General features: G+C 41.3%; 2 protein-coding genes across 2 annotated transcripts; one reads left to right on the forward strand and one right to left on the reverse strand.

The window, feature by feature from the left end:
- Positions 1 to 938: 938 nt before the first annotated feature.
- Positions 939 to 5,777, reverse strand: LOC148870346 (uncharacterized). Its single transcript, XM_088968742.1, has 3 exons — positions 4,180 to 5,777; positions 3,118 to 3,788; positions 939 to 2,230 (listed from the first exon to the last, which is right to left on the reverse strand). The coding sequence occupies exons 1-3, from the start codon at positions 5,280 to 5,282 to the stop codon at positions 1,209 to 1,211; spliced, it is 2,796 nt and encodes a 931-aa protein (XP_088824868.1). The 5' UTR covers positions 5,283 to 5,777; the 3' UTR covers positions 939 to 1,208.
- Positions 5,778 to 17,259: 11,482 nt separating this feature from the next.
- Positions 17,260 to 17,841, forward strand: LOC148870347 (21 kDa seed protein-like). The gene has a single exon (XM_088969965.1). The coding sequence runs from the start codon at positions 17,260 to 17,262 to the stop codon at positions 17,839 to 17,841; it is 582 nt and encodes a 193-aa protein (XP_088826091.1).
- Positions 17,842 to 23,566: the final 5,725 nt, after the last annotated feature.

Below are 23,566 nucleotides of genomic sequence, written 5' to 3' on the forward strand. Positions count from 1 at the left end.
TATACCAGGTTGGTAGGTCTCCTCTTCTATTCTTCTCGCTTCTGTTATGACTATTCACACACTGAGATGGTGTTTGGTTCATGGCTTTGAAAAAGGGTAGCATGGTTCCAGAACCACACCATTTTTTTAAAAAGGATAATGCTTTATTGTTATTTTTTGTTTAGAATATACAATCCAAAAGAGGTTGGTGTCCATTATTGAGTAGAAAATACTATGCTAGGAACCATATTAGCATGTGAAACACACCATACAACTTCCATGTCATGCTTTCATTAATGAACTATGTTGCTTGGTTGAGAAAGCCATAAAAAGTTGCATTAAAAAAATGTCTATGGCTCAGTTTGGAAAGAGTATAAATACAAATATGTACAGTGCAAAAACACTTATTTTGTATTTCTAAACCTTGTTTTTCAGTGAACGTATTTGTATTCCAAAACCAGCAATAGCAGCATGTTCATGAACCAGATGAAGCACAAACACAACCACAAACCAAATACGTCCTGAGTTGTCCTATTATGATTGTAATATAATTTTAATACTAAGAAATATATCAGTTTAAACACCTAGTCAGCATATGCCATTACCAAATACATTTAATTGAAAAATGAGGAATCATGCATTGCACTGTTGTTTAATGTTTAAGCTTCAATGCAGTGGCAGATACCATTATGCCAAATACATCTTAACTTGTAATGTCTTCTGTTTACAAACCATGTAACTGTGACAAGAAGTTGGATTACTCAATTTTCAAGCACAAAAACCCACCACACCTTACCTCCTGTGCACTTTGGATCTGCTACAAAATACCCTAGAGTATTTGCTCCATATATTGTGTATGAACTACCATGACACCACCATTTGTAACAAAAAAATAAAAAAAGAAAAAAAGAAAGGAAAGCAGTACAGGTACATCTGTGACCAGCTAGCAAGTTCATGTATGAGAGGGACAGACATCCCCATAAGTAAAGCCTTAAATTCCAATTAGTAGGGCCACTTTTAGCTACATTGATGAGAAATCATCCCCAAGAGAGGGTTCAATAAACACAATAATAGAACTATACCCTCCCTTACCTCCAAGAATTTTCATTCCCTGAGGAATCAAAGTGAGGAAGAAACAGCACCCACCTCTGAATCCCATTAGTTCTTCCATATTCCCAATTACGAAAGATTAAACCAACAAATATGCAAAAGAAAAAAAAAGAATGATATCATAATTTTGCACACCGGCTAGGCAGACCGGTTTCATTATCAACAACCACAATCTCTGTCATATTATTGCAACCAATCACATCCTGCCCCAGTTTTGCTCCTGCTATCTTCAGTCCCTTCAGAGACACAGCCTGGTTGAAGAGATTCAATGAGGGCAATCTTGACGCTGGAGGCAACTTCCCTCCTGGCAACAATCCCCGGAAGTCCTCCATCAAAAGTGGCACTTCAAAATCTGACTTATCATGTCTAACAACATTATCCTTTGCACTAATGTGAGCACCAGGTTCCATATGGTTTGTTGAAAAGCTTGTTTGGTTGGGGAAATTTGGATACAGACTGACATAACCTCTAAGGTACATCATATCAACAAGAAACTTCTTCCACGAGGCTTGCCACCCATTTGTTCTAGATTTTGGAATTTGAACTGGGTTCTTCTTGGCATCTTCTGTGAACCTCATGTTCATATATACATAAAATTCTCTCCAATGCTTGGGGAAGAAAACTGCACCCCAACTGCAAGGCAACTGGTGGAGATAAGGTGTGTTTGGATGTATGTGTTTGAAGAATTCAGTTGCATTCCACTTGGGTCTCTCCTTCATTACTTCAACCAATCTTGGAGTGTAGAGAGAGATTGAGGAGAGCTCAGGAAGGGAGACTTGTGGGTCATAGTGGTAGGCTAAGAGAACATATTTAATCCATATATAGTAGTATGGAGATACTTCAATGTCATCTTCAAGTAGGAGGCCGTAGTCATCATCAGATGATGGGTACCAGCTCTCACTCACAGCTCGGATAAGCCCTCCTTTAATGATTCTTCTTCTTAGAGTTTTGGGGCCATGGGGCCACTGGAATGAGTTCACAAGCCTCAGAGTCTCTTCATCCACTTTGCTGTCCATGTTGAAGCTAATAGGAATCCCATCCCCAATATAGTAAGCATCACTCAATGATTTGAGAAGCCTTTTCAGAGAAGGAGCACGGTTTTGGGTAATGATGTTAACAGAGATTCTCATCCGACTCCAATCTGCATGTAATAACGATTGAGTTGGTTATATCATTTCCACTATGGATATAGAGAAGTAGAAAGCAAAATAGGTTGCCTTTAAACAACTTTTAGGTCAGATCAATCTGAACGAAAGCATATCCCATTTGAAGAAACTTGAGAAATAAAATCAAGTACAGGAAATTTGTTAGAATCCATGTTTTGAGAATTTGATAAGCATTTAAGGATCTAAATCAATTATTTTGACCAAGAAACATGACTTTACATGTGGATGAGAAATTTATGATCAAAGTAGAGATTAACATTGAGGCCTCATTCGTTTTTCAGGAAGCTACTTACCCAGGTAAATGCTACCGATGTTCATTTATTTCCCAGGTAAATAAGACAATGACTGCTGTAGCCATAAAAAGTCGTTATTAAGAGGGGCAATTTTATCCATTCCAAGTGTTGGCAATTCCCCCAGGTGGGTATGGTATCACTTATCCAGGGTAAGTGAGAGCCAGGGAAAATGAATTTTCCATGGACCCCACATAAATCTGAAAAAGGAACATGGCTATCTCAGTCAATAGGAACCAAAATCCCATTGACCAACCTCCCCCCTCTCAAAATCCAAAAAACGAATGGGCCCTGAGGATTATCAATTTGATTTAATATTTTACACCCCAGGCAACTGTATTCAATCAAAACTATCAACAAGCAAACAAGGTTCGCCTAAGTCATTTATGCAATTTAGAAACTCAAAGAGATGAACCGAGAATCATGCTGAGTTTCAAGTTTATTTGAGCTGGTATATTGTCAAATTACGTTGAATTTTAACTTCAATTCTTGATTAAACAGACAATTTTCCTTGGTTTTTAGTTCACTAATCAAGAAATAAAAATGTCTGTGGCAGAAGACACAATTCTTACTTGGTAATGCTGTTGAACGTAGATCAGCCATCCAGAGAACTTTGGGCACAGAAGATCTTGGTAGAAGAACCAGGGTTGAACTGTTTGGACTAGCCTCCAATGCCATTTCCAGAGCTTTTTTTACATTTAAATCAATATCCGCCACAGTAATCAGCACACTAGGATTGTGAATTTTAAGCAACCCTTTCATGCTTGAGTATACAGCTTGCAAGAGAGGTACCTCTGAATCTGAGACACCGGAAAGAGACATAATTCCCAAATAAAAAATCTTGAATCTTCTTTCTTTGCAAACCGACTTGGGCCAGTTCAGAGCAGTTGCAGCTTCTTCACAAGGACAGTAACGACCTCCTGAGAGGGCAATATAAGCCTTCTTGCCAGCAGTGGACCTAAATTTTTCAAGAAGGGGTGCAAGTGCTTTTACCTCATCAAGAGAATGAGCGTAAAAGAGTGCATCTATTTTCTGAGGATACATTGCTGCCCACTGAGTCACGTAACCTGTGGAGAGGGCTCGCCACCATTGATCATCTCTGACTTGAACGATGTCTTTGAAGATTACAGTGGTCTCGGACACATAGGCAAGCCTGTGTTCACTGTCACCCCAGGTTTCTTTGTCATTTGGGTCAACTGGGAGAACAAAAGATCCCGCATTTCTGTACTTTTGAAGTTGATAGCTGCATGGTTTGAGGCCATGAAGAATGAAGCAAAATCAGACTGCAGAAATACACTATATAAAATTGAGCAAACTGCTCCTACTACTAACCCAACCATTATCCATGGAAATAAAGAAAAATGTTGGAAATTGGAAAAGGAACTGAGCTTATTCTTAAATTGAAGAATCGACCAACCTAAATAAACAATAACTTTGTTGGTGAACCAATATGAATCAAACGAAACCTACAGGCTACAGTGTTCATTAAGCAATTAATACTCATTGAAGATTGCTCATAGCCTCATTTCTTATAACATTAAAATATGGTTTCAATAATTTGTTGAAAATTTCTCTTTTAGATTGAGAATTGAACCGAGTAAAACGAAGAAGGCTTATTCAAAATGACTAAGTACCTGAGGTGCAGATCTTCTCCCGTCATGAAGGTAAATGGTGTCTCTATAAAAAGTGTTTTAACAAGCTCAGCCGATAAAAACCATGAGCTAGAGAGAAAATCCACCTGCACAATCCTGTCAACTATGATATCATAGGCAGGGTCAGGCAAATAAAGTCCTGCCTCCTTGGAACGGAATTTTCTGTAGCTTGGGAACGTGTAGTCCTTCTGTCTGAAAGGCAAGATCCTCCCTATGCTTCCCAGAACAGAATTTTTATACTTATCTATTCCTGCCACATGGGATAATATCTGTAGCATCTTCTTACCAGGTATCATATCATCGTCGAGGATGTAGACAAGATCGGCTTCTGTCTGAAGGGCCATCTGGAACCTTCCATAATACTTGAAATCATAGCTCGAACTGATGAAGCTGATCCTCGAATCATTATAGCTCTCCACAATCATCTTCAGAGAGAGTTCCTTCGGGCTCCCAAATGAGAGGACCCAGACGCTGTGGAAGGGAAGGGTCTGCTGGAGCAGGGAGTTGAGCTGCGAACATAGTGTTTTCCTCTTGAAATGGTTTAATATGACAGTGATTTTTGGGATGTTTGGACCTCGCATATCCCACTTTGAGCTCATAGCCATCAGCTGGGAGAGAGTCTCTGTCCCAATTGTCTTGCTCTGGAACTCCAAAACCTCATTGTAGAGCTCCCTCTTCAACTTGATCATCTGGGTATCATTCGACTTCTTCTGTACAAAATCAATCTTCTCATGCTCACAGACCACAGATGGTGTGATAGATGGAATTTCAGCTCCAAGGAGGGCAGGGGCATCTTGGTAACGTCTGAGAATATGGGGTTGGACAATGAACTGCTTCCAGTGGTTGGCAATACGGCCGGCCCATGCGAAGTCCGGTTTTGTGCGTGAATCTACAGCAGGACTCATGTAATACAGTAGAAAAGTGGCATAGACTGCAAAGGTGAATTGCAAAAAGGTGAGAGAAGCGAAAAGGCGCACAGAAGTGCTTCTGTGAACTCTCATCTTTGCCTTTCCACCCACATACTCATTGATCATCCTTTCCAAGTAATCCCCACTTCTCATAGTGGGCGCCCGAACTAAACCCATTTTAGTACAGAAATTTTATATACAAACAAGAACAGAGTACACAGTTTTAAGTCAAAATCGTCCTAGAAACGGAGCCGAAACTTGAAATCCAATCCGGAACCCAATTAAGTCGAAGCACTAGTATCAATCTCTACGAGTTGGTAGGGAAAAATCTATGGACAACGAATTGTAGAACTAAATAAAACCATCCTTCTCGGAAGTCCAACTTCTAAGAAACGATGGAAACAATTAAACAGCCCCGCCCCACTTGAAAAAAATAAAAGTTTATACATTATTACACGAACTCCAATACCATGAAGGATGGTTGAAGGAGCTGAGAGCAATACCAGATGGAAAAACAGACCAGTTCTAGTATCCAATGGACAGGAGAGAATGAGAGAAAACTAACCCAGATGAGGAGAAAGAGATATACAGCTAGAGGATCCAGAAGGGAGACTCTAGAGAAGGAGGAGAAGTAGCGGAAGAAGGAGACGAAAGAAGGTTTCGTTGAAATTTGAAGTGCAACGGATCGCGTGCCGAAAGTTTATATATATGTGGCGTTCAGGGAACCCCATGCAAAAGGCATAATAAAGGTCACATGGGCCTGAGACTGGGTTAAAAATTTGTAACGCGTTAGCTTCACTTCTCATACATTTTCACTCCGACTGTCCGACACCAATGAAAAGCCGGTTTTGGAGGCGATAAATAGGGCAAATGCAGCGTTTTTTTGGCACCATTCTGTAGCCTCTTTTAACAATTTATTTTCTCGTTCACCCTCACTTTCTTTTTTTGCCCGGAATGAGAAACAAACCTTCGAACGGAAATGTTTATTCATTATTTACAGTTAAAGATAAACCTTTTAAAAACAATATAATCTTCTTCTTCAACGTAAATCCACAGAAGATCCGCTAAAGCTTAACAAGGGAGGTGGGTATCTTTAGTTCAGTTCAATGCCATCATTACGAAGAAATCGACTCTGTTTTATAACCCTTTTCTTTTGCTACAAATCTGTTCAAACATAACTCATAAGAACTTACTTCCATTTCCCGGAAAATTTTAAAGAAGAAAAAAACTATGTTTTCCAGAAAAGAAAAGCAAAAACAAAAAAAAGAGCCTAAAATATTGCTTAGATATTGAATCCATGACAAATTAATAAATAAAGGGTTAACAAAATAAAATATTCGGAAATCTCTGACTAGCTTGGCAATTCCAAAAGCATATTTTTCTCTTCCATAGAACTCAAGGCCTACCAAAATCCGAATCCCCAAAAACACTAGGCGCGTGATAAATTTTGGAAATTTTATCAACGCAAATCTCAAGACAGTAATAATTGGGGAAGAGGGGAGCGCAAGGAAAAAGAAGATGAAGACAACAGAGGGCCTTACGCAGTCTACCTTGTGCCCTTGGTTTAAGAAAAGGGTTTCTAACAACTTTCTGCCCTACATATCAATAAAAATAATATTTTTATAAAATAATTAAAATAAAGTTTTTTTTTTTTAAATATGAAAGGCGGGCAATGATACTGTTTATTGTCTTTCTCTTCCTCTTCCTCTGCCTATGTGATTGGTTTTTAATAGGTGACTGCAAGCGGCGATCTAATATGAAGGGACGCAGCTTTGATGATCTAAGCATCGTCTTCCTCTGCCTCTGTCATCGTCTTTCTCTTCTGTAGCGGTTTATCGTCTTTCTCTTCCTCTCCCTTCAATAGCAGGCGTTTGTGATGGTCGTGACCGTTTTCCTTCGCGTTCCAGGCAACAACGTTACCACCGCCTGTGCGGTTGCTGTTTTAGTCTTGGGACTGGTCACGGGCCTGTGCAATTTTCGCGTTCTAGTGACGACTGCCTGAGACCGGAACAGCAACCGCGAAAGATAACGGTGTTGCCGTCTCTTTAGGGTAGCAATGGCAACAACGTCACAACTACCTGTGTCCTGTTCTGCCTCTCGCATGAACAGTGTATTCGGATGAATATAGAGGCAGAGGAAGACGATGAACAGTATCATTGCCCTTTCTTAAAATTTTTCAAAAAAAGTTACCTTAATTGTGTTATTTTATAAAAATATTATCTTTTATTGTTATTCAGGGCAATGGCAAAAAGTTGTTTTTATCTGCTAAAAACCCTTAAAAAAAATGAAGAACCTGAGCGACCACAAGCTAAAAACCTCAACAAACCGCCATTAATGTTTTTCGAGGGATCGCTTTAAGAATTAGAAAAAGAAATCATTTGAAAAACAAAGAAAGGATAATGCAAAAACCTCTTCGGAAGTTTCTGACAATCATAAAACCCCTCCACAGTTTTATTTTAACTAATATTTCTCTTGGATTTTTAAAAAATTCAATAAAAACTTCCTTTTCATTACTTTTTCTGGACGGAAAACGTTAGAATCGTGCACCAGTTTTTTTTTTTCTTTTCTAAATATCTATTTAACCATTTTTATAAATTATTTTACAAATAAAATTACTAAAATAACCCTGTTTTTAACTCGACAACTTTTATCTTTAGGCCTTGATCGGTTCTAATAATAACTATGCCTCAATCAAACAAAGCCGGCTAATCCCAACTAATCAATTATGTTTATAATAATCCCAAGAAGAAAACAAATAATTAAATGTTAATACATCTCTTTGTCTTTGTCTGATTACTGTTTTCATTTAGAGGGCGTTGGAAACAATGGTTGATGGCGGTAAAAAATGTCAACTCAAAGAAAATTTCAACCTTACGTGGTTTGTTTTGGACAGATGGCAATTGTAATAAGACCCACGTAAACAAGAATGTAAAAACTATATGTTGCTGTTCCATAATAATTAAATATAATGGATTTAATTTGAACTTTTGAAGTGGTCCAACAAAATAGAAATCGTAGGTGAAGGGGGCCACCATGTGCAGCAACTCATGTTGCCGAAGTATATACATTGATGGTTTGTCTAACAAAAACTTGCCTTGGTCAATATTAAAGAATCCGGTCTTTTCTTAATCTATATTTTTTTAATGAAATTCTACGAAATGGAGAGAGAGAGAGGTAGGTTATCAAGGCATTTCACATGGTTTAGAGCCTCTTTGAAGGAGAGTGTTTATTATGAGTGAAAGGCCTTCCTCCCTTCATGTGGAGGTCTAATCAATTCATCCCTCCAAGTCAAAGATATCCAAATCTAGACCAGGTCTTTTCTGTATATAAGACAAATCTTCTCACTGAAACCATTTCATTTCACACCCTGCCTTGTTGGGGGGTTTGACGGTGCCATTTGGATCAACTCCCGATGTCGCTAGGATGTCTGTTCTCTATTTTGCATGCTTTTTTTTTTTGGCTTTGAAGAAATACCATCTCATCGCCAACTATGGAAAAAGAAATAAGAACCCTTCTGCCCTTGGTAAAAAAAATTTCTATTACATTTCTCAATCATCTCTTCTCCTCTGATTCATAAGAAATAAGTCTTGATTATTACCCAAAAAAATAGAAAAGTCTAGAGGATGGTAATACACTCTGTTAAGTAATTAATTACAAATTGATATAGCACCAACATGGAACCTGTTGCTGCTAAGGCAACAGGGGGTGTTATCCCAGTGGCGTGTGCTTAGTCCGACGACACACGACGGCCAAGCCACCCGACGGTCAAGGCAGATGGTTCTTAAAGAGTCATATCCTATTCGCCTTCCGGCCATGGCAAAGAACTTTCAAGACCTCGGTCATGGTATCAGTCTATGACATCGGCCAACCACCTAATGTAAATTTAGATGAATAGACACACTAAAATGGACAATACTATCTCGTTAAGGCAAAGGTACTCCGCAATCTCGGTTATGCATCATTCACTGGGCCTCAGCTACGTGCAAATTCATTCTCCAAGTCCCTAAGGAAGGATAAGTTAGGCAGACTAAGACAATCACTTTCCTTTCCTTCTTGTTAAGAAAAGGGACCCCGTGTCCTTGGTGGCAAAGCTCGGCCTCGACTTAACAGCCTTAATGGGAAAATAGGATAGGCTAAGAAGGCTAAGGCAGTCGCCTCCCTTCCCTTCACGTTAAGGAAAGGGGCCCTGAGACCTTGGCGGCAAAGCTCGGCCTCGGCCTAACTACCTTAATAGGAAATCCTAAGCAAGTAGTTAAGTAAAAGATAGTAAGTTTTTTTGCAACTTTTGCCTCTTCAAAGGGGGGCATTGGCCCCTGACACATTAAGATAAAGAAAAACACAAGTAAAAAGAAAGAAAAAGAGAGAAGGCACAAATTTGCAAAAAACTTGGTGTATCTTTCATTTCATTCCTTTGCACTTCACAAAAAATCGGCCTCGGATGGGGGAGGTTGAGCCCCATACAAAAAGTTAACAAAACAAAAAACTTGAAGCTGTACGAGGAGGATAAACAAAAGTTGTACGAAGGACGTCCCAACCCTATAAGAGCGACTTCACATCTTGATGTCCACGCACTCGTTGGCTACCTCTGGTTGTGTAGGCTGCTCATGGCTGACTTGGCCCTCAGCTGGCTCCACCATCTCAGTTGGTCCCATCGCCTCGGCCACTTGGTTGCTTGAAGGCTAAATCCCTAGTTGGCTGATGTTGAAGTCCGACTGAAGCGCCAACACTTGATTCTTCGTATCTTTGATTCCCTCCAAATATGAATTGACATCGAACTGGGCCATCTTGTCTTTATAGGCCTTAGAGGCCTTGAACTCCTTCACGACCCAAACCGAGGCCTCTTGCGCCTTCTGCTCTGCCTCCTTGAGCTTCTCCTTAGCCTTGTCCAAAGATGCTCTAGCATCCCTCATCTGCTCCCTCTTCATCGACACCTCGGCCTCAAGTTCCTTTCACCAATCGCTCTCCTCACGAGCTGCCACAACCGAGGCCTCTCGACCAGTGCACGCCTCGACCAACTAACGCTTTAAGTTGTCGATCTCCTCTTGAGAAGTCATGATCTATTGAAGGAGGACCTCTACCTTGTCACATAGGCGATGGTGTAGGAAGATGTCTACAAAGAACAAACCTCCATCAGAAAGGAAAGCAAACGACAATCACCTTGACCAATCGATCCAGTAGGGTGTCCTGAATCCCCTAGATGGTCACTTAGGACTACCAGCCCCTTGTCGGGAGCATCCTCGTCACCAGAGCTCGACTGACTTTCGGGGTTGCTGAGTGTGTTACCCTCCCTTACACTCCAGTTCAGGTGGAAGACTCGACGAGTCGACAATGAGGCCTCGACTGTCGAGAGCCACTGGCAGCTCCTTTGGAACGTGCCTCAGTTGGGGCCTTTGCCCAAGGCAGTTCCTTTGGAACGGGCCTCTTCGATGGCCCCTCGGCCGAGCCCTTCTTGGTGGACTTCACCATTTGCATGAGACGATCCTTCATGCCACCGTCCATTTCTGCAACAAACAAAGAATAAGTCAAAAGAATGACAAAATAAACTGAGAAGACGACGTAACTAGCCGACAACAGAAGTGCCCATACCGAAGCGGGCGGGGCTGAGACCAGCCCACACCAAGGCTTCCTCTGCTACTAGGGGCTCGGTGCGAATCGTCCCTGTCAGCTGTATTCAGTTCATCATGGCCAACTCCTCCTCGTTATTATATGGCCTCTTCCTCTCGGCCAGTGTATCTAGCTTCCCCAGTCAAACTTGAACGACCATCCTTCCGAATAGGATACAAAGTACTTCTTCTTCCAATTGTGGATGGACGACGGGTTGTCCACTACTCTACCTTGTTGGCCCTGGAAGTACCACAAGCTGACTCCACCTGGATGCTTCCTCAAGGCGAATAGACTTCAGAAGATGTTCATAATAACGGACACACCTCGAAGGTGGGCCATCACCAGCACGAAAATAATGGTCCTAATCGCGTTCGAAGTTAACTAACTGAGGGAACTATTGTAATAATTGAGGATCTCTAGGATAAGAGGAGGTATAGGGAATCAGGGACCGAAGTGGAGGTAGTGCTCGTGCACACACACCTTCCCCTTGGTTGGCCGCCACGGCGTGTCATCGACGCTACGGACTCTAACCCTATAGTCCCTACATATATGGTACATCTTGGAAAGAGCCCTCACTTGCTCCTTACCGAGCTTGTTGTCCAAATCGGAGTGTGGGTAATGCATCAGCGTCATGCTTCAGCCTTTGGCCTCGGCAAGCTCTTTAGGAGTAGGATCCTCGGCTTCCTCTGACTCCACCACTTCAGGATGCGCTAAGGCATTCCCTATGGCATTGCCCCTTGGCCTCAAGTTGGTACTTTCATCGGGAGACTCCCTGCCCCGCTGGTCGCATTCAACACTTCTAGGGGCAGTCCTTTCCCTTAGTTCCTGAACACCAGGTGCTCGAGGGGAGATTGAGGATTCACTACCGGTACTCCCACTACTAGACAAGGTGGAAGGATTGCTGGTGTCACTAAGGTCAGGAAAATCATAACACTTGGGTCTGGAATCTGAATACGACATGGTTCGAGGAAAAGTCCTTTAACTAATGTTTGAGTTTGAAGAAGAAGACTAAGGGATCGACTGGTTGGTGACCAAGGTCTTTGGAAACACAAGTGGAAGCGAGCAAATGGTGGGGAAGTGCCTCAACCAGTGACCCTATTTAAAGAAAAATATATAGCTTAGATCCCTTTGATCCAACGGCTGTGGAGCCACTGACCTGATAACCTAAACCGACGCGTGCCACATGGCATTAACCTCAAGAAGATGAAATGACACCGAAAAGACAAGCCAGTCCGCCGGCCGACTCTAGGTTAGGAGCAACCCAAGCTGGGCAACCCACTGTACCGTCTCGTGCACGACTATGACCGATCGACACTGAAGCCTGTCCACGCACGGATCCATGACAACACCTGTACGAAGCAAGGCTGACAAATATGAACACCTCGCACCCATGTCGGGCACGGTCCCGCGCTCTCAGCCCACCATGATCCTCCAAAGAGGCGAGAAGTCAACAAGGATTTAATTGCCACATGGTTACCAAGAAGAGCTCTCAGCAGTCGAGGTCGATGCCTCCACGCCACTGTATGATGCTCTCTTCAACCAAAGTCGAGGCCTCTGCCCAACACGCCATCCAATGCCTTCATAAAGTTATGTTTCTCTTTGACCTAGGCTAAGGTCTCCACTCAGCGCACCACTCAACCTCGGCCACTACGACCTCGAGAGTGGGAGTAAGTGATGTAGGCGCACATGGCACGGCCCCGGATTGTGCCGTGTGGCATTGACCAGATGTGATCCTGGCCATCCATCTCTAACAGTCTCCAACCACTCCATGGAAAAATCAAGTATAAAAGGGGGTGCCCAGCTCAAGGTAAAGCCATCTTTCTCACTCTTGCTCTCGAGAGACCTTGTCTGGGTTCTTAAGGACTAAGCCCTAAGCCCTTGAAATGTACTCTTCTCCTATTCACAGGTTGGACTCATCGGCCTCGGACGTCAGTAATTTTACCTTATTGCCCTTGGCCCATCCTTGGCAGCAACAGAACCAAACATAAAAAGTCATATAATACAAAGATATCCCCAAATGTTGACTATATGTGCCTCATCACCTCAACCAACATTCTAAATTGGGATTGATGGCTACATCTTTAGCGATGCAAGACAATGTTTAAGCCACTTGGTTGTTTTCCCTTGACAAATGAAATTTGAATTCAGTATTATCTTCAAGTAGAATATATAATTAAGTCGCCATTCACATGCCACACCATCAACTGCAGCGGTTTTCTTTCCAGATCTACAATGGAAATGGTTTTGGTGTCTTTGATTATTTCCTCCTGCTCTAAAGTTGTTCATCATGTGGCGATGTGCTAAAGATATTTTACCCACTCGCTCCAAATTGGGTCATATCATTCCTAGCCTCACTAGTACTGAATGCTCAATTATCTGTGCATCTGCAGAGGAAGATTTACTCCATCTGTTTACAACCTGCCCTGGGACCAGGGCTGTTTGGTTTGGATCGCAGTTAGGTTTCTCACCTCACTACCTTAATTGTGGCACTATCATTTGGGTCTATTCCACTACTGGTGGCAATTTTGACAAAAACAACCACCATGGAGATTAAAAATTGTTTTTCAGGGCTTCTGTGGATGCTACTACCTCCTCTCATTTAGCTATCTCCTCGCCTTTAGAAGCAGAGGTTCAAGCATTTCTTCAGTTTGCAGATGAATTGTATGTTTCTCCTCTCATCATTGAAGGTGGACGCACAATGCATTGTCTAGCTCCTGTTGGCGGATAGTCCTGACCCGTCGTGGTGGCTTCGCATTTGTATAGCCGATTGCAGAGCTCTTATGCATCACCTTACTTCATGTCCAGTTTTCTTAATTTGTCCCTAGATGTGCTAATCTAGCAGTTCACAAAGTAGCAAGGAAAGGTCTTTCCTTGTTTCTTCTATCATTTGCTCTGCAATCCCTGATTTTCTACCCTTGTAAGGGACACTTTGTCTGCTTCGGAGCATTGTTGAATGGATTAGCCTACGGGCATTTCAAAAAAATAAAAAAAGACTAATTAAGCCTAATTCGGTTTATCAAAGGTGATTATTTAATAATTGGAACTAATTAAAGGTTAAACCAGAAGCGTCCATTGTGATTATATCCGCTAGGTGATGGGTTACAACTTACAGAAAAAACTACTCACCATGCCAACATGGATTTATTTGCCCACTCACAAAACATGCGGATTGTGGGCAAACCCACCCACCTAACAGTATAAATGGAGTTCTTTAGGGTTTGTTTGGTTTGTAGTCAGAATCGGAATTGGAATGGGCCGAATGACCCATTTTCATAGTCTATTTAGTTCAAATAGGAATAGTAATGAGAATTAGAATTAACATGAATGGGATTTTCATTCCCAAGGGAGGGGCAGGGAATGGCCATTCCTTTAAATGGGAAAATGCCATTCCAACAGGAATGAAAATGAGATTCCAATTCTACCCAACCAAACAGTTGGAATCAGAATAACCCATTCCAATTCCGATTCCAAACCCCTATTCCCATGAACCAAACAGGCCTCAATTCCTTGGGCATGATAACAGTGCACCATAAACTGTCTCGCATCATGGCACAGCCTACTTACATTCCTCACTTGAATTTTATGCATACACGCATGCTCCTGGTGAAGATGAATTATCCCATTATGCAATTAGAAAAGATAATGTAACCAGTCATACTAAAAGCCTTGTTTGGTTTGTAGGAATAGGGGTTTGGAATTGGAATTAGAATGGTCTATTCCGATTCTAACTGTTTGGTTGGGTGGAATCAGAATTCCATTTCCATTCCTGCTGGAATGCAATTTCCCCATTTGAGGGAGTGGCCATTCCCTGCCCCTCCCTTGATAATAAAATCTCCTTCCTAGTAATTTCAATTCCTATTACTGTCTAAACCAAATAGATTATGGAATTAAGCCATTCCAATTCTAACTGTCAACCAAACGGATCCTAAGTGAATTATCACACTCACATTCAACTTCAACTGATATAAAAGGTGTAGCCTGCTACAATGCCACTATGCCTGGACAGATCTGGTACCTATGAGAGATATAAAACTAGACTGTTAGCTTGGAAGCAAGTTTTCGAAGATTTTGTAGCCTGGAGTAACTCAAGGTAATATTACATTACTTGAAAAAAATAACAATTATATGATTTAATCATTTAATGGGCTGGATTTGAATTGGCTGGGAATGGATAAAAGGGCCAGGCTTTGGGCTGGGATAGGCCTTGAAGAATTATGTCTAGCGTCCATATTCTATAAGACTATAACCAAGTTATGTAAAGCCTACAGACATGAGCGGCCTTGAAGAGCTGAGCTCGTTAAGCTTGTTTATTTGATTGTCCCTGGGCTGTTTAATAGTTGGTCTAGAAAATTAGGCCCGGGATTGGACCATGGACTGAAGATGCATTCAGGTTTGGCCCAATCCAGTTCTTGTATCAATGTTGGTCTGGGCTTAGCTTATAAAAAACCTAACAACCCACAAAAGAACGGTATATCTTTTTCTTTTCTTCTTCTTTTTTTTTTTTTTTTTTCAATTTCCAGTGGTAAAATAATTTTTTGGTCGAACAGTTGAGAAATATTAGGAGCATTAGAAGTGGGTGGTACTGATACATTTTTTCTTATATATAAACGATGTTTCGTTCACAAATAAAATAAAAATATATATATGACTACTAAGATCTTACGTTCAAAACATGTTAGGAAACAATGTTAAAGTGATATAAAGGATTTGGTCAACATTAATCTTGGGCCGCAAAGTGGGCTTTATTCTGTCCAGAAGGGCCAAGGGCATCCCAACTCTAAGGCTGCGTTTGGAAGGTGCGCAAATACATGCAACACAAATGTTAGTCGAACGTTATAATAGAATTTAGGCAAACTCCCAATCAGTATTCTGTACTTTGGCTCAAGTGACAATTTGGTCGCCGAATTTTAAAATGTGACAATTTAATACTCGAACTTTTAAAACACAACAATCTAGTACTTGCCATTAATGTATATCACATGACCTCATCTTCTTCCTTGAAAATATCAAAATTACCCTTGAAAATAAGACATACTATTCATCATCTTCTTCCTCAAGAAGATGAAACAGGGCCCAAGCTCTCTGTCACAAACACCAAAACCCTTGCAACAGAGCTCAAGCTCTGTCACAAACCCTTGCAACGACTTTGCCTTTCTCCCAAAGTCTTACAAGTCTTTGCCAAGAACAGAAAATTCTAGGTTTTATACAACTTATTTTTATTTTTAACTTAATACAATAATATTTTATTCCTATAGGTAGAAAAGAGGATAAGAACTAGAAGCTTTGTCTTGATACTTGAGAGAGAGATCAGTGATGGTGGCTGGAGACATTTCTCTTTTTCCGCTTTTTGGATAAGATAATTATAGTAGTCAAAGGAAAACTTTTCCCCAAAAATTGTTTTGGTTTTGATTTGAAGATGATGGAATATTCCGAGGAGAAGAAAGACAAAAGTGTTATCGCAAAATGAAAACATTGATGGTTGTTTATGATTTTAGCGGATAGTTGAGAAAGAAAATTAAATAACACTTGAAGGGCATTTGTATCTTTTCACATGCCACTCAACGACTGATTAACGACAGATACTAAATTGCCGCATTTCCAAAGTTCGGATACTAGATTATTGCATTTCAAGGTTTGGGGACCAAATTGTGACTTGAGCCAAAATATACTAATCGGGAATTTTCCCTAGAATTTAAATGTAAAGCGCCTTTTCAGCTTTACTTTCAGGATTTGAACATTAAACAAACCATTGCAAACGTTGGCTTTTGGGACTTGTGCTTTCAAAGCCCAAAAACACAAACGTTTTGGCTTAAGATTATCAAGTTTCTAAAAGCAGCTCTTAGCAAATGTTCTTAACACTTTGAACTCAGTTTTATTTTTCATAGTCCAAAGCTCAAAAAGCAAAAGCTAATCCAAACAAAACCGAACTTAACGGCTATACCCAAAACCAAAAGGCCTCAATTAGTCAATGTCTCAGTGGTGACTGAAACTCAGTGAGAATGGAAAATGGAAAGCACGGACAGGCTTAATGCAGATTTTTGAATTTCACTAGAGAGTTATAAACATTTAAAATGTCAAAATTCCCCGCCATATACATCAATGCCCGCGCGTGAATTAACATCAATTCCGACTTGGCACCTATCGCAACTGTATAGGATTTCTGACTTTGGGCCTAATAACTCTGGTAACACCCATGAGGCCATGACCTAACCCAGTTTCGAACTTGCCACTCGTAGTGAGTTACATGAACATCTCAGAGTCTCTGACTGTGGACAATTGGAATTTGGAAATGGTGCATTGATCGACCGATTGTATCACTTGAACTGATTGTTAGACGATTAATGTGCCTTGGACACAGAGTCCGTTGATCCGTTACTTCAGGAGGAGAAAAAACCGTTTTCAATCACCTAGACTTGGCAACTTGAAACTTCGATGATGACTATATATGGGGGCTGTAATGCAGACACTCCCCTCAGACAGTGAAGCTCAGAGCCTCGCAGATAGACAGAGCTCCAACAGCTACTAACACCAACCTCTCAATTTCTAAATCATGGGGAATAGATTTTTAATTTCTGGGCTCTTGTTTTTGGCCTCGATTCTCCAGAGGGAGGCCATTGCTGGGTCCAGTTCTCGTCATGAAGTGGTGCTTGACAGCGATGGAAATCAGCTCCAGGCTGGAGTAGAATATTACATCGTTTCGGCCATCCGAGGAGGTGGCGGTGGTGGGATGTCTATTGGTAAGCGGAGAAATGCAACCTCTCAGTCTCAGATCCCCACTGTGAAACAACACTCCCACGACATGAACTTCAGTGCCCCCTTGATTTTCTCCCCGGCATTAATATTGAATTCCTCGGAAGAGTTTGCAGGAATTCGTTACCTCAGAGAGACACCATTGGAAGAAAGAAGGATCGAGGAGGAGACTGATTTGAACGTTGGGTTCTTGGAGATAAAGAAGGTCTGGCAGGTGGAGGCGGCCGACAGGTCATCATCGTCATCACATAGCCAAACAAGGTATGTGACGCTCAAAGGCCAACCAGGTAACCCGGGCCCCTCCACAGTCAGGAACTGGTTCAAGATTGAAAGGATAAGCAGATCAAAGCCAGAATACCGGATTGTTTACTGTCCTAGCTGAAGGGATGAGAGATCCATCCCATGGATGCCTAAAGATTGCGGAATAAGGGGGCGAATTTCAAAAATTTTTCTCTCCCTTCAACTGGGAATCACAGTCCCTATTTAGAAAATCATATTTTCAATGATCATTCTTGAACCTTAAACTGAACCAGATCTGAACCAAAAGGAATATGAGAGAATTATACCTGATGCGGAGAAGTAATATCTCCCAACGAAGATCATACACTACCCGACAAGAGAGGACCTCTCCCTCGACTGCAAGGAATAGTGTTGCACTCTCTACTTATATGGATCCCGGGAATTAAAACCTTTTTGCAAACATTTTAGAAACCATAATATATATACTTTTATATCTCATATAAAATATACTTTGCAAAACAAATCTCAACGGTTGAAATCGGCTGCGGGCAGTCTTGGTTTCCAATAGTGAGAGTGCATCCCCGATCATTACCTTTGTCCGACAAAGGGGCTGATCCTGTCACTATGATCACCCACTCAGATGAATTCTCGGATTGTCCCAACATACCCAGGTTTTGACCCCCGCTAAAGATCTCACTGATTGGTACATCAAAGACAGCCCGATCCGACACCTAGTGCAGTATCATAATCGAGTCTAGGGGTCGGGTGTAACTTTCCAGTTTTGCCCATCAATCTCCAAGGTCCAGGGCAATACTGGAAATCTGGTCTAGTTCAAAGATTCAATTAATCCCACACTGTATGTGCCTAGGGTCTCACCCCGGTAGCTGAGACAAGCTACCCCAACCGACTTGGTGGCACCACAGTGTCAGTCTTGTCAGGATAGGTCTCCCCATACCGACCCACTGGCTGTGAACATTCTAAACTAACACGAGTCTCAATAAGTGTTCAGTTTAAGGGTATGACACAGAAACATACCAAGGGAACATGAATCAAATATGCCCTTCAACTTGTTGTCATCAAGCAGTTTTGCAAAAGATCCGTTTGCCATTTTCTGATAAAAGAGCAAACATCAGTCCACAACCTAATTTGATTCATGTTCATTTCATAGATATGGATTTTAATCTACGATCAATTTCCATTTATTCGTCTCTGAGATTTTCCTCCTTTCTCAGTGACGGAGACTACGGGTTGTCTATGGAAATGTGGGAAATCACATAGGTTGCATGGAGCCAACTGTTTCAGCTGCATAACCCCACCACCTTTCTGTGAAGGATCATATCCACTCATCATATGAGTTTTCCCTTTGGCCTCTGTCACACAAGGTTCAGAGCCGTTTTCAGGTAAACCTTTCTGTCCAGTGAGTGCTTACCCATCATATTCGTGAACGCCAAGGTACCGTGAGAGAGTTCCCATTTTCTGGTGAAGCCCCTCCCACATCGGTCTATGATGCCCCTATCATCTTATGAAACACTCAGACAAGCCCAACAGCAAATGGATAGCCCATTTTCTAGTGCGTTTCCTCATTACTAAATGACCAATCCTCATGCTAATGATGGAAGGCCTTTAGAGAGTTCATCATATGAATCTCCCTATCACATGCACTCATATTAGCTGGAGGGAACAAAATTACGCCCTAGTTTGATTTAGGTCAAACCAAAGTGGCTTACACTGACTTTCATAAAGCCAGATTTTGGTGGGCCTTAAATCGGCTAGGGTTTCGCACGTAACCTCTTGATGAGGTGTGGGGCCCACCACTGAGGAAAGTCATCCAATGACCAAAAGGGACACCATGGCAATGATGTACATTCAGCCATGGTGTGCGCAAGAGCCACTGTCGAATGAGCATGGGCCAAGTACTTATGGCCCATGTACGCAACACATCACACATCCATACATCACATGCAGGGATAAATTGATCCAATCAATTAATTATCTGTAAGGCCCGTTGGAAGCCCATTAAAATTCCATAATATTAACCATTAATATTATCTAGGTATATGGGCTGAATTAGGGTTACCCAGTTCGGCCCATATAGCTTTATCCTTTAAAATGGGCTTTTGCAGTTTTAACTATTTAAAACTGGGCCTTTACACGCTGGGCCGAATTAACCATTTAATTAAATATCAATCCTTAGGCCCATTACTGAGAAATTAGGACTAACTTTCAGCATTGATTAAACCCTAGAATTGGTCCAAACAGTTTGAACCAATCTTGGTTCGAATGGGTCTAAGGTTTGATATTTAATTAAATCCTTAATTCAAGAAAATAATATGAAATTAAATACTGATAAAAGGAAAAACAAGAATCAGCCAATCAGGGCTGTTCGCACAATCCATCCTACAAAACAGAGGTTCGATCAAAGAATGCAGTTTCACAAACTACAAATTGCAGATAGCGTTTCTCCCATTTGCGAAATCTCCTTCTCTGCGAAATCTCCTTTTCTGCGCCACCATCTTCGATCCAAAATAAAAATAAATAGAAATCCTATTTCTATTAATAATTACATCAGATCGAATACCTATACATTGAGTCTAGAAAATAAAAAAATATTTACAGACTCAAAAAAATAATTCAAGAAATGCAAAATCGCAGGTTCCCTGCGCAAACCAAGAATTCGATCTCCTCTTGTACGAACAACCCATAAATCAAGAAAATTATAAAGAACAATTCTAAATAATAATCAAATCTATTTAAAATTAATTTCAGATTATTTGCCCATCTGTTTTGGGAACAAATTTCCCCAAAACCATATATGCGCAAATTGGGTAGAACGCCTTCTCCCTAATTGCGCAGGTTCAGATCTGAAACAGAATGGTTCAAGATTTGAACCATGGCTCTGATACCACTGAAGGGATGAGAGATCCATCCCATGGACGACCAAAGATTGCGGAATAAGGGGGCGAATTTCAAAAATTTTTCTCTCCCTTCAACTGAGAATCACATTCCCTATTTAGAAAATCATATTTTCAAGGATCATTCTTGAACCTTAAACTGAACCAGATCTAAACCAAAAGGAATATGAGAGAATTATACCTGATACGGAGAAGTAATATCTCCCAACGAAGGTGTTCACGCCCAAGGAAGGATCCAAAGACTGCTCCCACTGAAGATGGCGCAGTGCAGGATGGAGCAAAATCAGCAGTGTTCTTCCCCAAGAACTCTGTCCTTCGCAAGAATCAGTAGAATGGTACGTGATCACAGCTTCCTTTCAATCATTTCTCAAAGAACTAATGTCAAGATCCAATCTTGACTTCTCCCACAACTGGAGATCGAACTGGCAAACAGGGTGGCAAGAACAGGGAGGCGGCAAGAGAGTATTCGCAGGGTGCAGAAAACTCTCTTCTTTGATTTTCAGCACTAAAGAGGATCTGATGTATGTATATTAAAGGCTGTCGCCCCCTCCTTCTTTTTGTTAACTTAAAAGATCAGCTCCTAATCCCATTAGGAATTGCTTATCCAAATCATATTTGGATCAGCCTTCTCTTCTAGTGATAAGGATAAACCCTTATCTTATCTGCAGATTAGATTAGCTTTCTCCTAATCCTATTAGGAGGTTTCTAGATCTGAATCACATTCAGATCTGGATTCTCTGAGTGGATAAGATCAAGACCCTATCCTATCTGTTAATCTATCTCAGAATTCGCCCATTTAATTAACTAAATAAATAGCCCAGTTCGAATTGGGCTTTTAGGCCCATTAAGCTTATGTGCTCACTTAACCTTCCTAACTACTGCCCAGTTGGGCTTCCTTGTATGGCGTGGGATCAAAGCATTGATCTACACATCAGCCACATGGGTTCGGCCCAGCCTTTGTTACAAGGCCTGGTCGAATACACTATTAAAGACAGTGCACTCCCTGAAACTCATCAAATGGGCTCTATGGGCCCAACACTTACCCTAAGTGGTCCCTGGGCCAAGCCACCTTGTAACACCCAGGGACTGTGGGCAGATGCAAGATTAGCCTATCAGGTATTATCCTCAATGGTCTTACACTTAACCTCTCAGCCCTTAATGATCATACACTGCCCGACAAGAGAGGACCTCTCCCTCGACTGCAAGGAACAATGTTGCACTCTCTACTTATATGGATCCCAGGAATTAAAATCTTTTTGCAAACATTTTAGAAACCATAATATATATACTTTTATATCTCATATAAAATATACTTTGCAAAACAAATCTCAACGGTTGAAATCGGCTGCAGGTAGTCTTGGTTTCCAACAGTGAGAGTGCATCCCCGATCATTACCTTTGTCCGACAAAGGGGCTGATCCTGTCACTATGATCACCCACTCAAATGAATTCTCGGATTGTCCCAACATACCCAGGTTTTGACCCCCGCTAAGGATCTCACTGATTGGTACATCAAAGACAGCCCGATCCGACACCTAGTGCAGTATCATAATCGAGTCTAGGGGTCGGGTGTAACTTTCCAGTTTTGCCCATCAATCTCCAAGGTCCAGGGCAATACTGGAAATCTGGTCTAGTTCAAAGATTCAATTAATCCCACACTGTATGTGCCTAGGGTCTCACCCCGGTAGCTGAGACAAGCCACCCCAACCGACTTGGTGGCACCACAGTGTCAGTCTTGTCAGGATAGGTCTCCCCATACCGACCCACTGGCTGTGAACATTCTAAACTAACACGAGTCTCAATAAGTGTCCAGTTTAAGGGTATTACACAGAAACGTACCAAGGGAACATGAATCAAATATGTACTTTTATTCATTTACAATAAACTCATAAAGTACATCAATTTTTTTATTGAAGCTAAGGGCATACAAAACTGTCTAACACTAGCTTATGAGAGAGCTCCCCTTCGTATTTGTGAAGGCGAGGCACAGTGAGGAATACTAGAATTAGAAAGATAGGGATTAGACGGAGAAATACCCAAATCAAATCAAATCAGCGCATGCTCTGCTGACCTTGGTGCTACAGAGAACGCATTCTCTTTCAGAGGAGTTGATCCTCCCTTTCTTTTTTTCATATTCTAGATCATGGCAGGAGTGTTTTGTTCTTTCTAAATTAAATTACTGTTTCAAGGTTGAGACTTGAGATGCAATTTGGTTATCAGACTAACTCCTCACCGGCTCACCCTCCTCCAGGCTCCAGCCACCTATTGTTGTGGTTCCATTAATTATAAACAAATTAAACTTGTGCTGTAAGAAAAGCATACTAAAATAAAAACAACAGGGCCAGAGATTGACAGAGGCATGCATGGTCTTCTGATATCTTCCCCTTTCAATTATTAAGAGCAGGTGGCCCCTGTTTTCCTTATTACCAATAGACAGCACCGGCCCTTCCATTCCCCGCTATCTGTTGTCTTGTCTGTCTGTTCTTCAATCTTCACACATGACAGACCTGCCTCCTCCCCACCCCATTAACTGCTACTCACTCGGGCCTTCCTACCGTTGTCTTGCTCTGGTTTCTTATTTCATTGTTAACCGTAGGTACGCGCAAAAATGTTTTTAACTGTTTTCACTTGTCGTTTGAAGTTCACAATAATTTGTAGAACATAAAAAGAAACGGTAAAGGAGATCTATGAAACTACGCTTTCTGAATTCTGACAATCTTGTCTACTGGATCTCAGTTTCAGATATTAAGAAGCAGTAGTCTCAAATTCCACTTCAGAAAGTTAAAAATATATTAATAAATAAATGACCAGAATGAAATAGCCTTTTTTATTTTTGTATGTGTGTGTTGTGGCCTTGGGGTGGGATGAAGTGGCCCGAGTGGGGGAGGTAACAAGGAAATTAACCTTTACTTTGAAGAGAGGAACTGAGGAAGAAATGTTAATAACAAATACACAG

The sequence above is a fragment of the Nelumbo lutea genome, chromosome 2 (assembly GCF_056320005.1).
Source record: "Nelumbo lutea isolate HS-2025 chromosome 2, American lotus-T2T, whole genome shotgun sequence".
Classification (NCBI taxonomy): Eukaryota; Viridiplantae; Streptophyta; class Magnoliopsida; order Proteales; family Nelumbonaceae; genus Nelumbo; species Nelumbo lutea.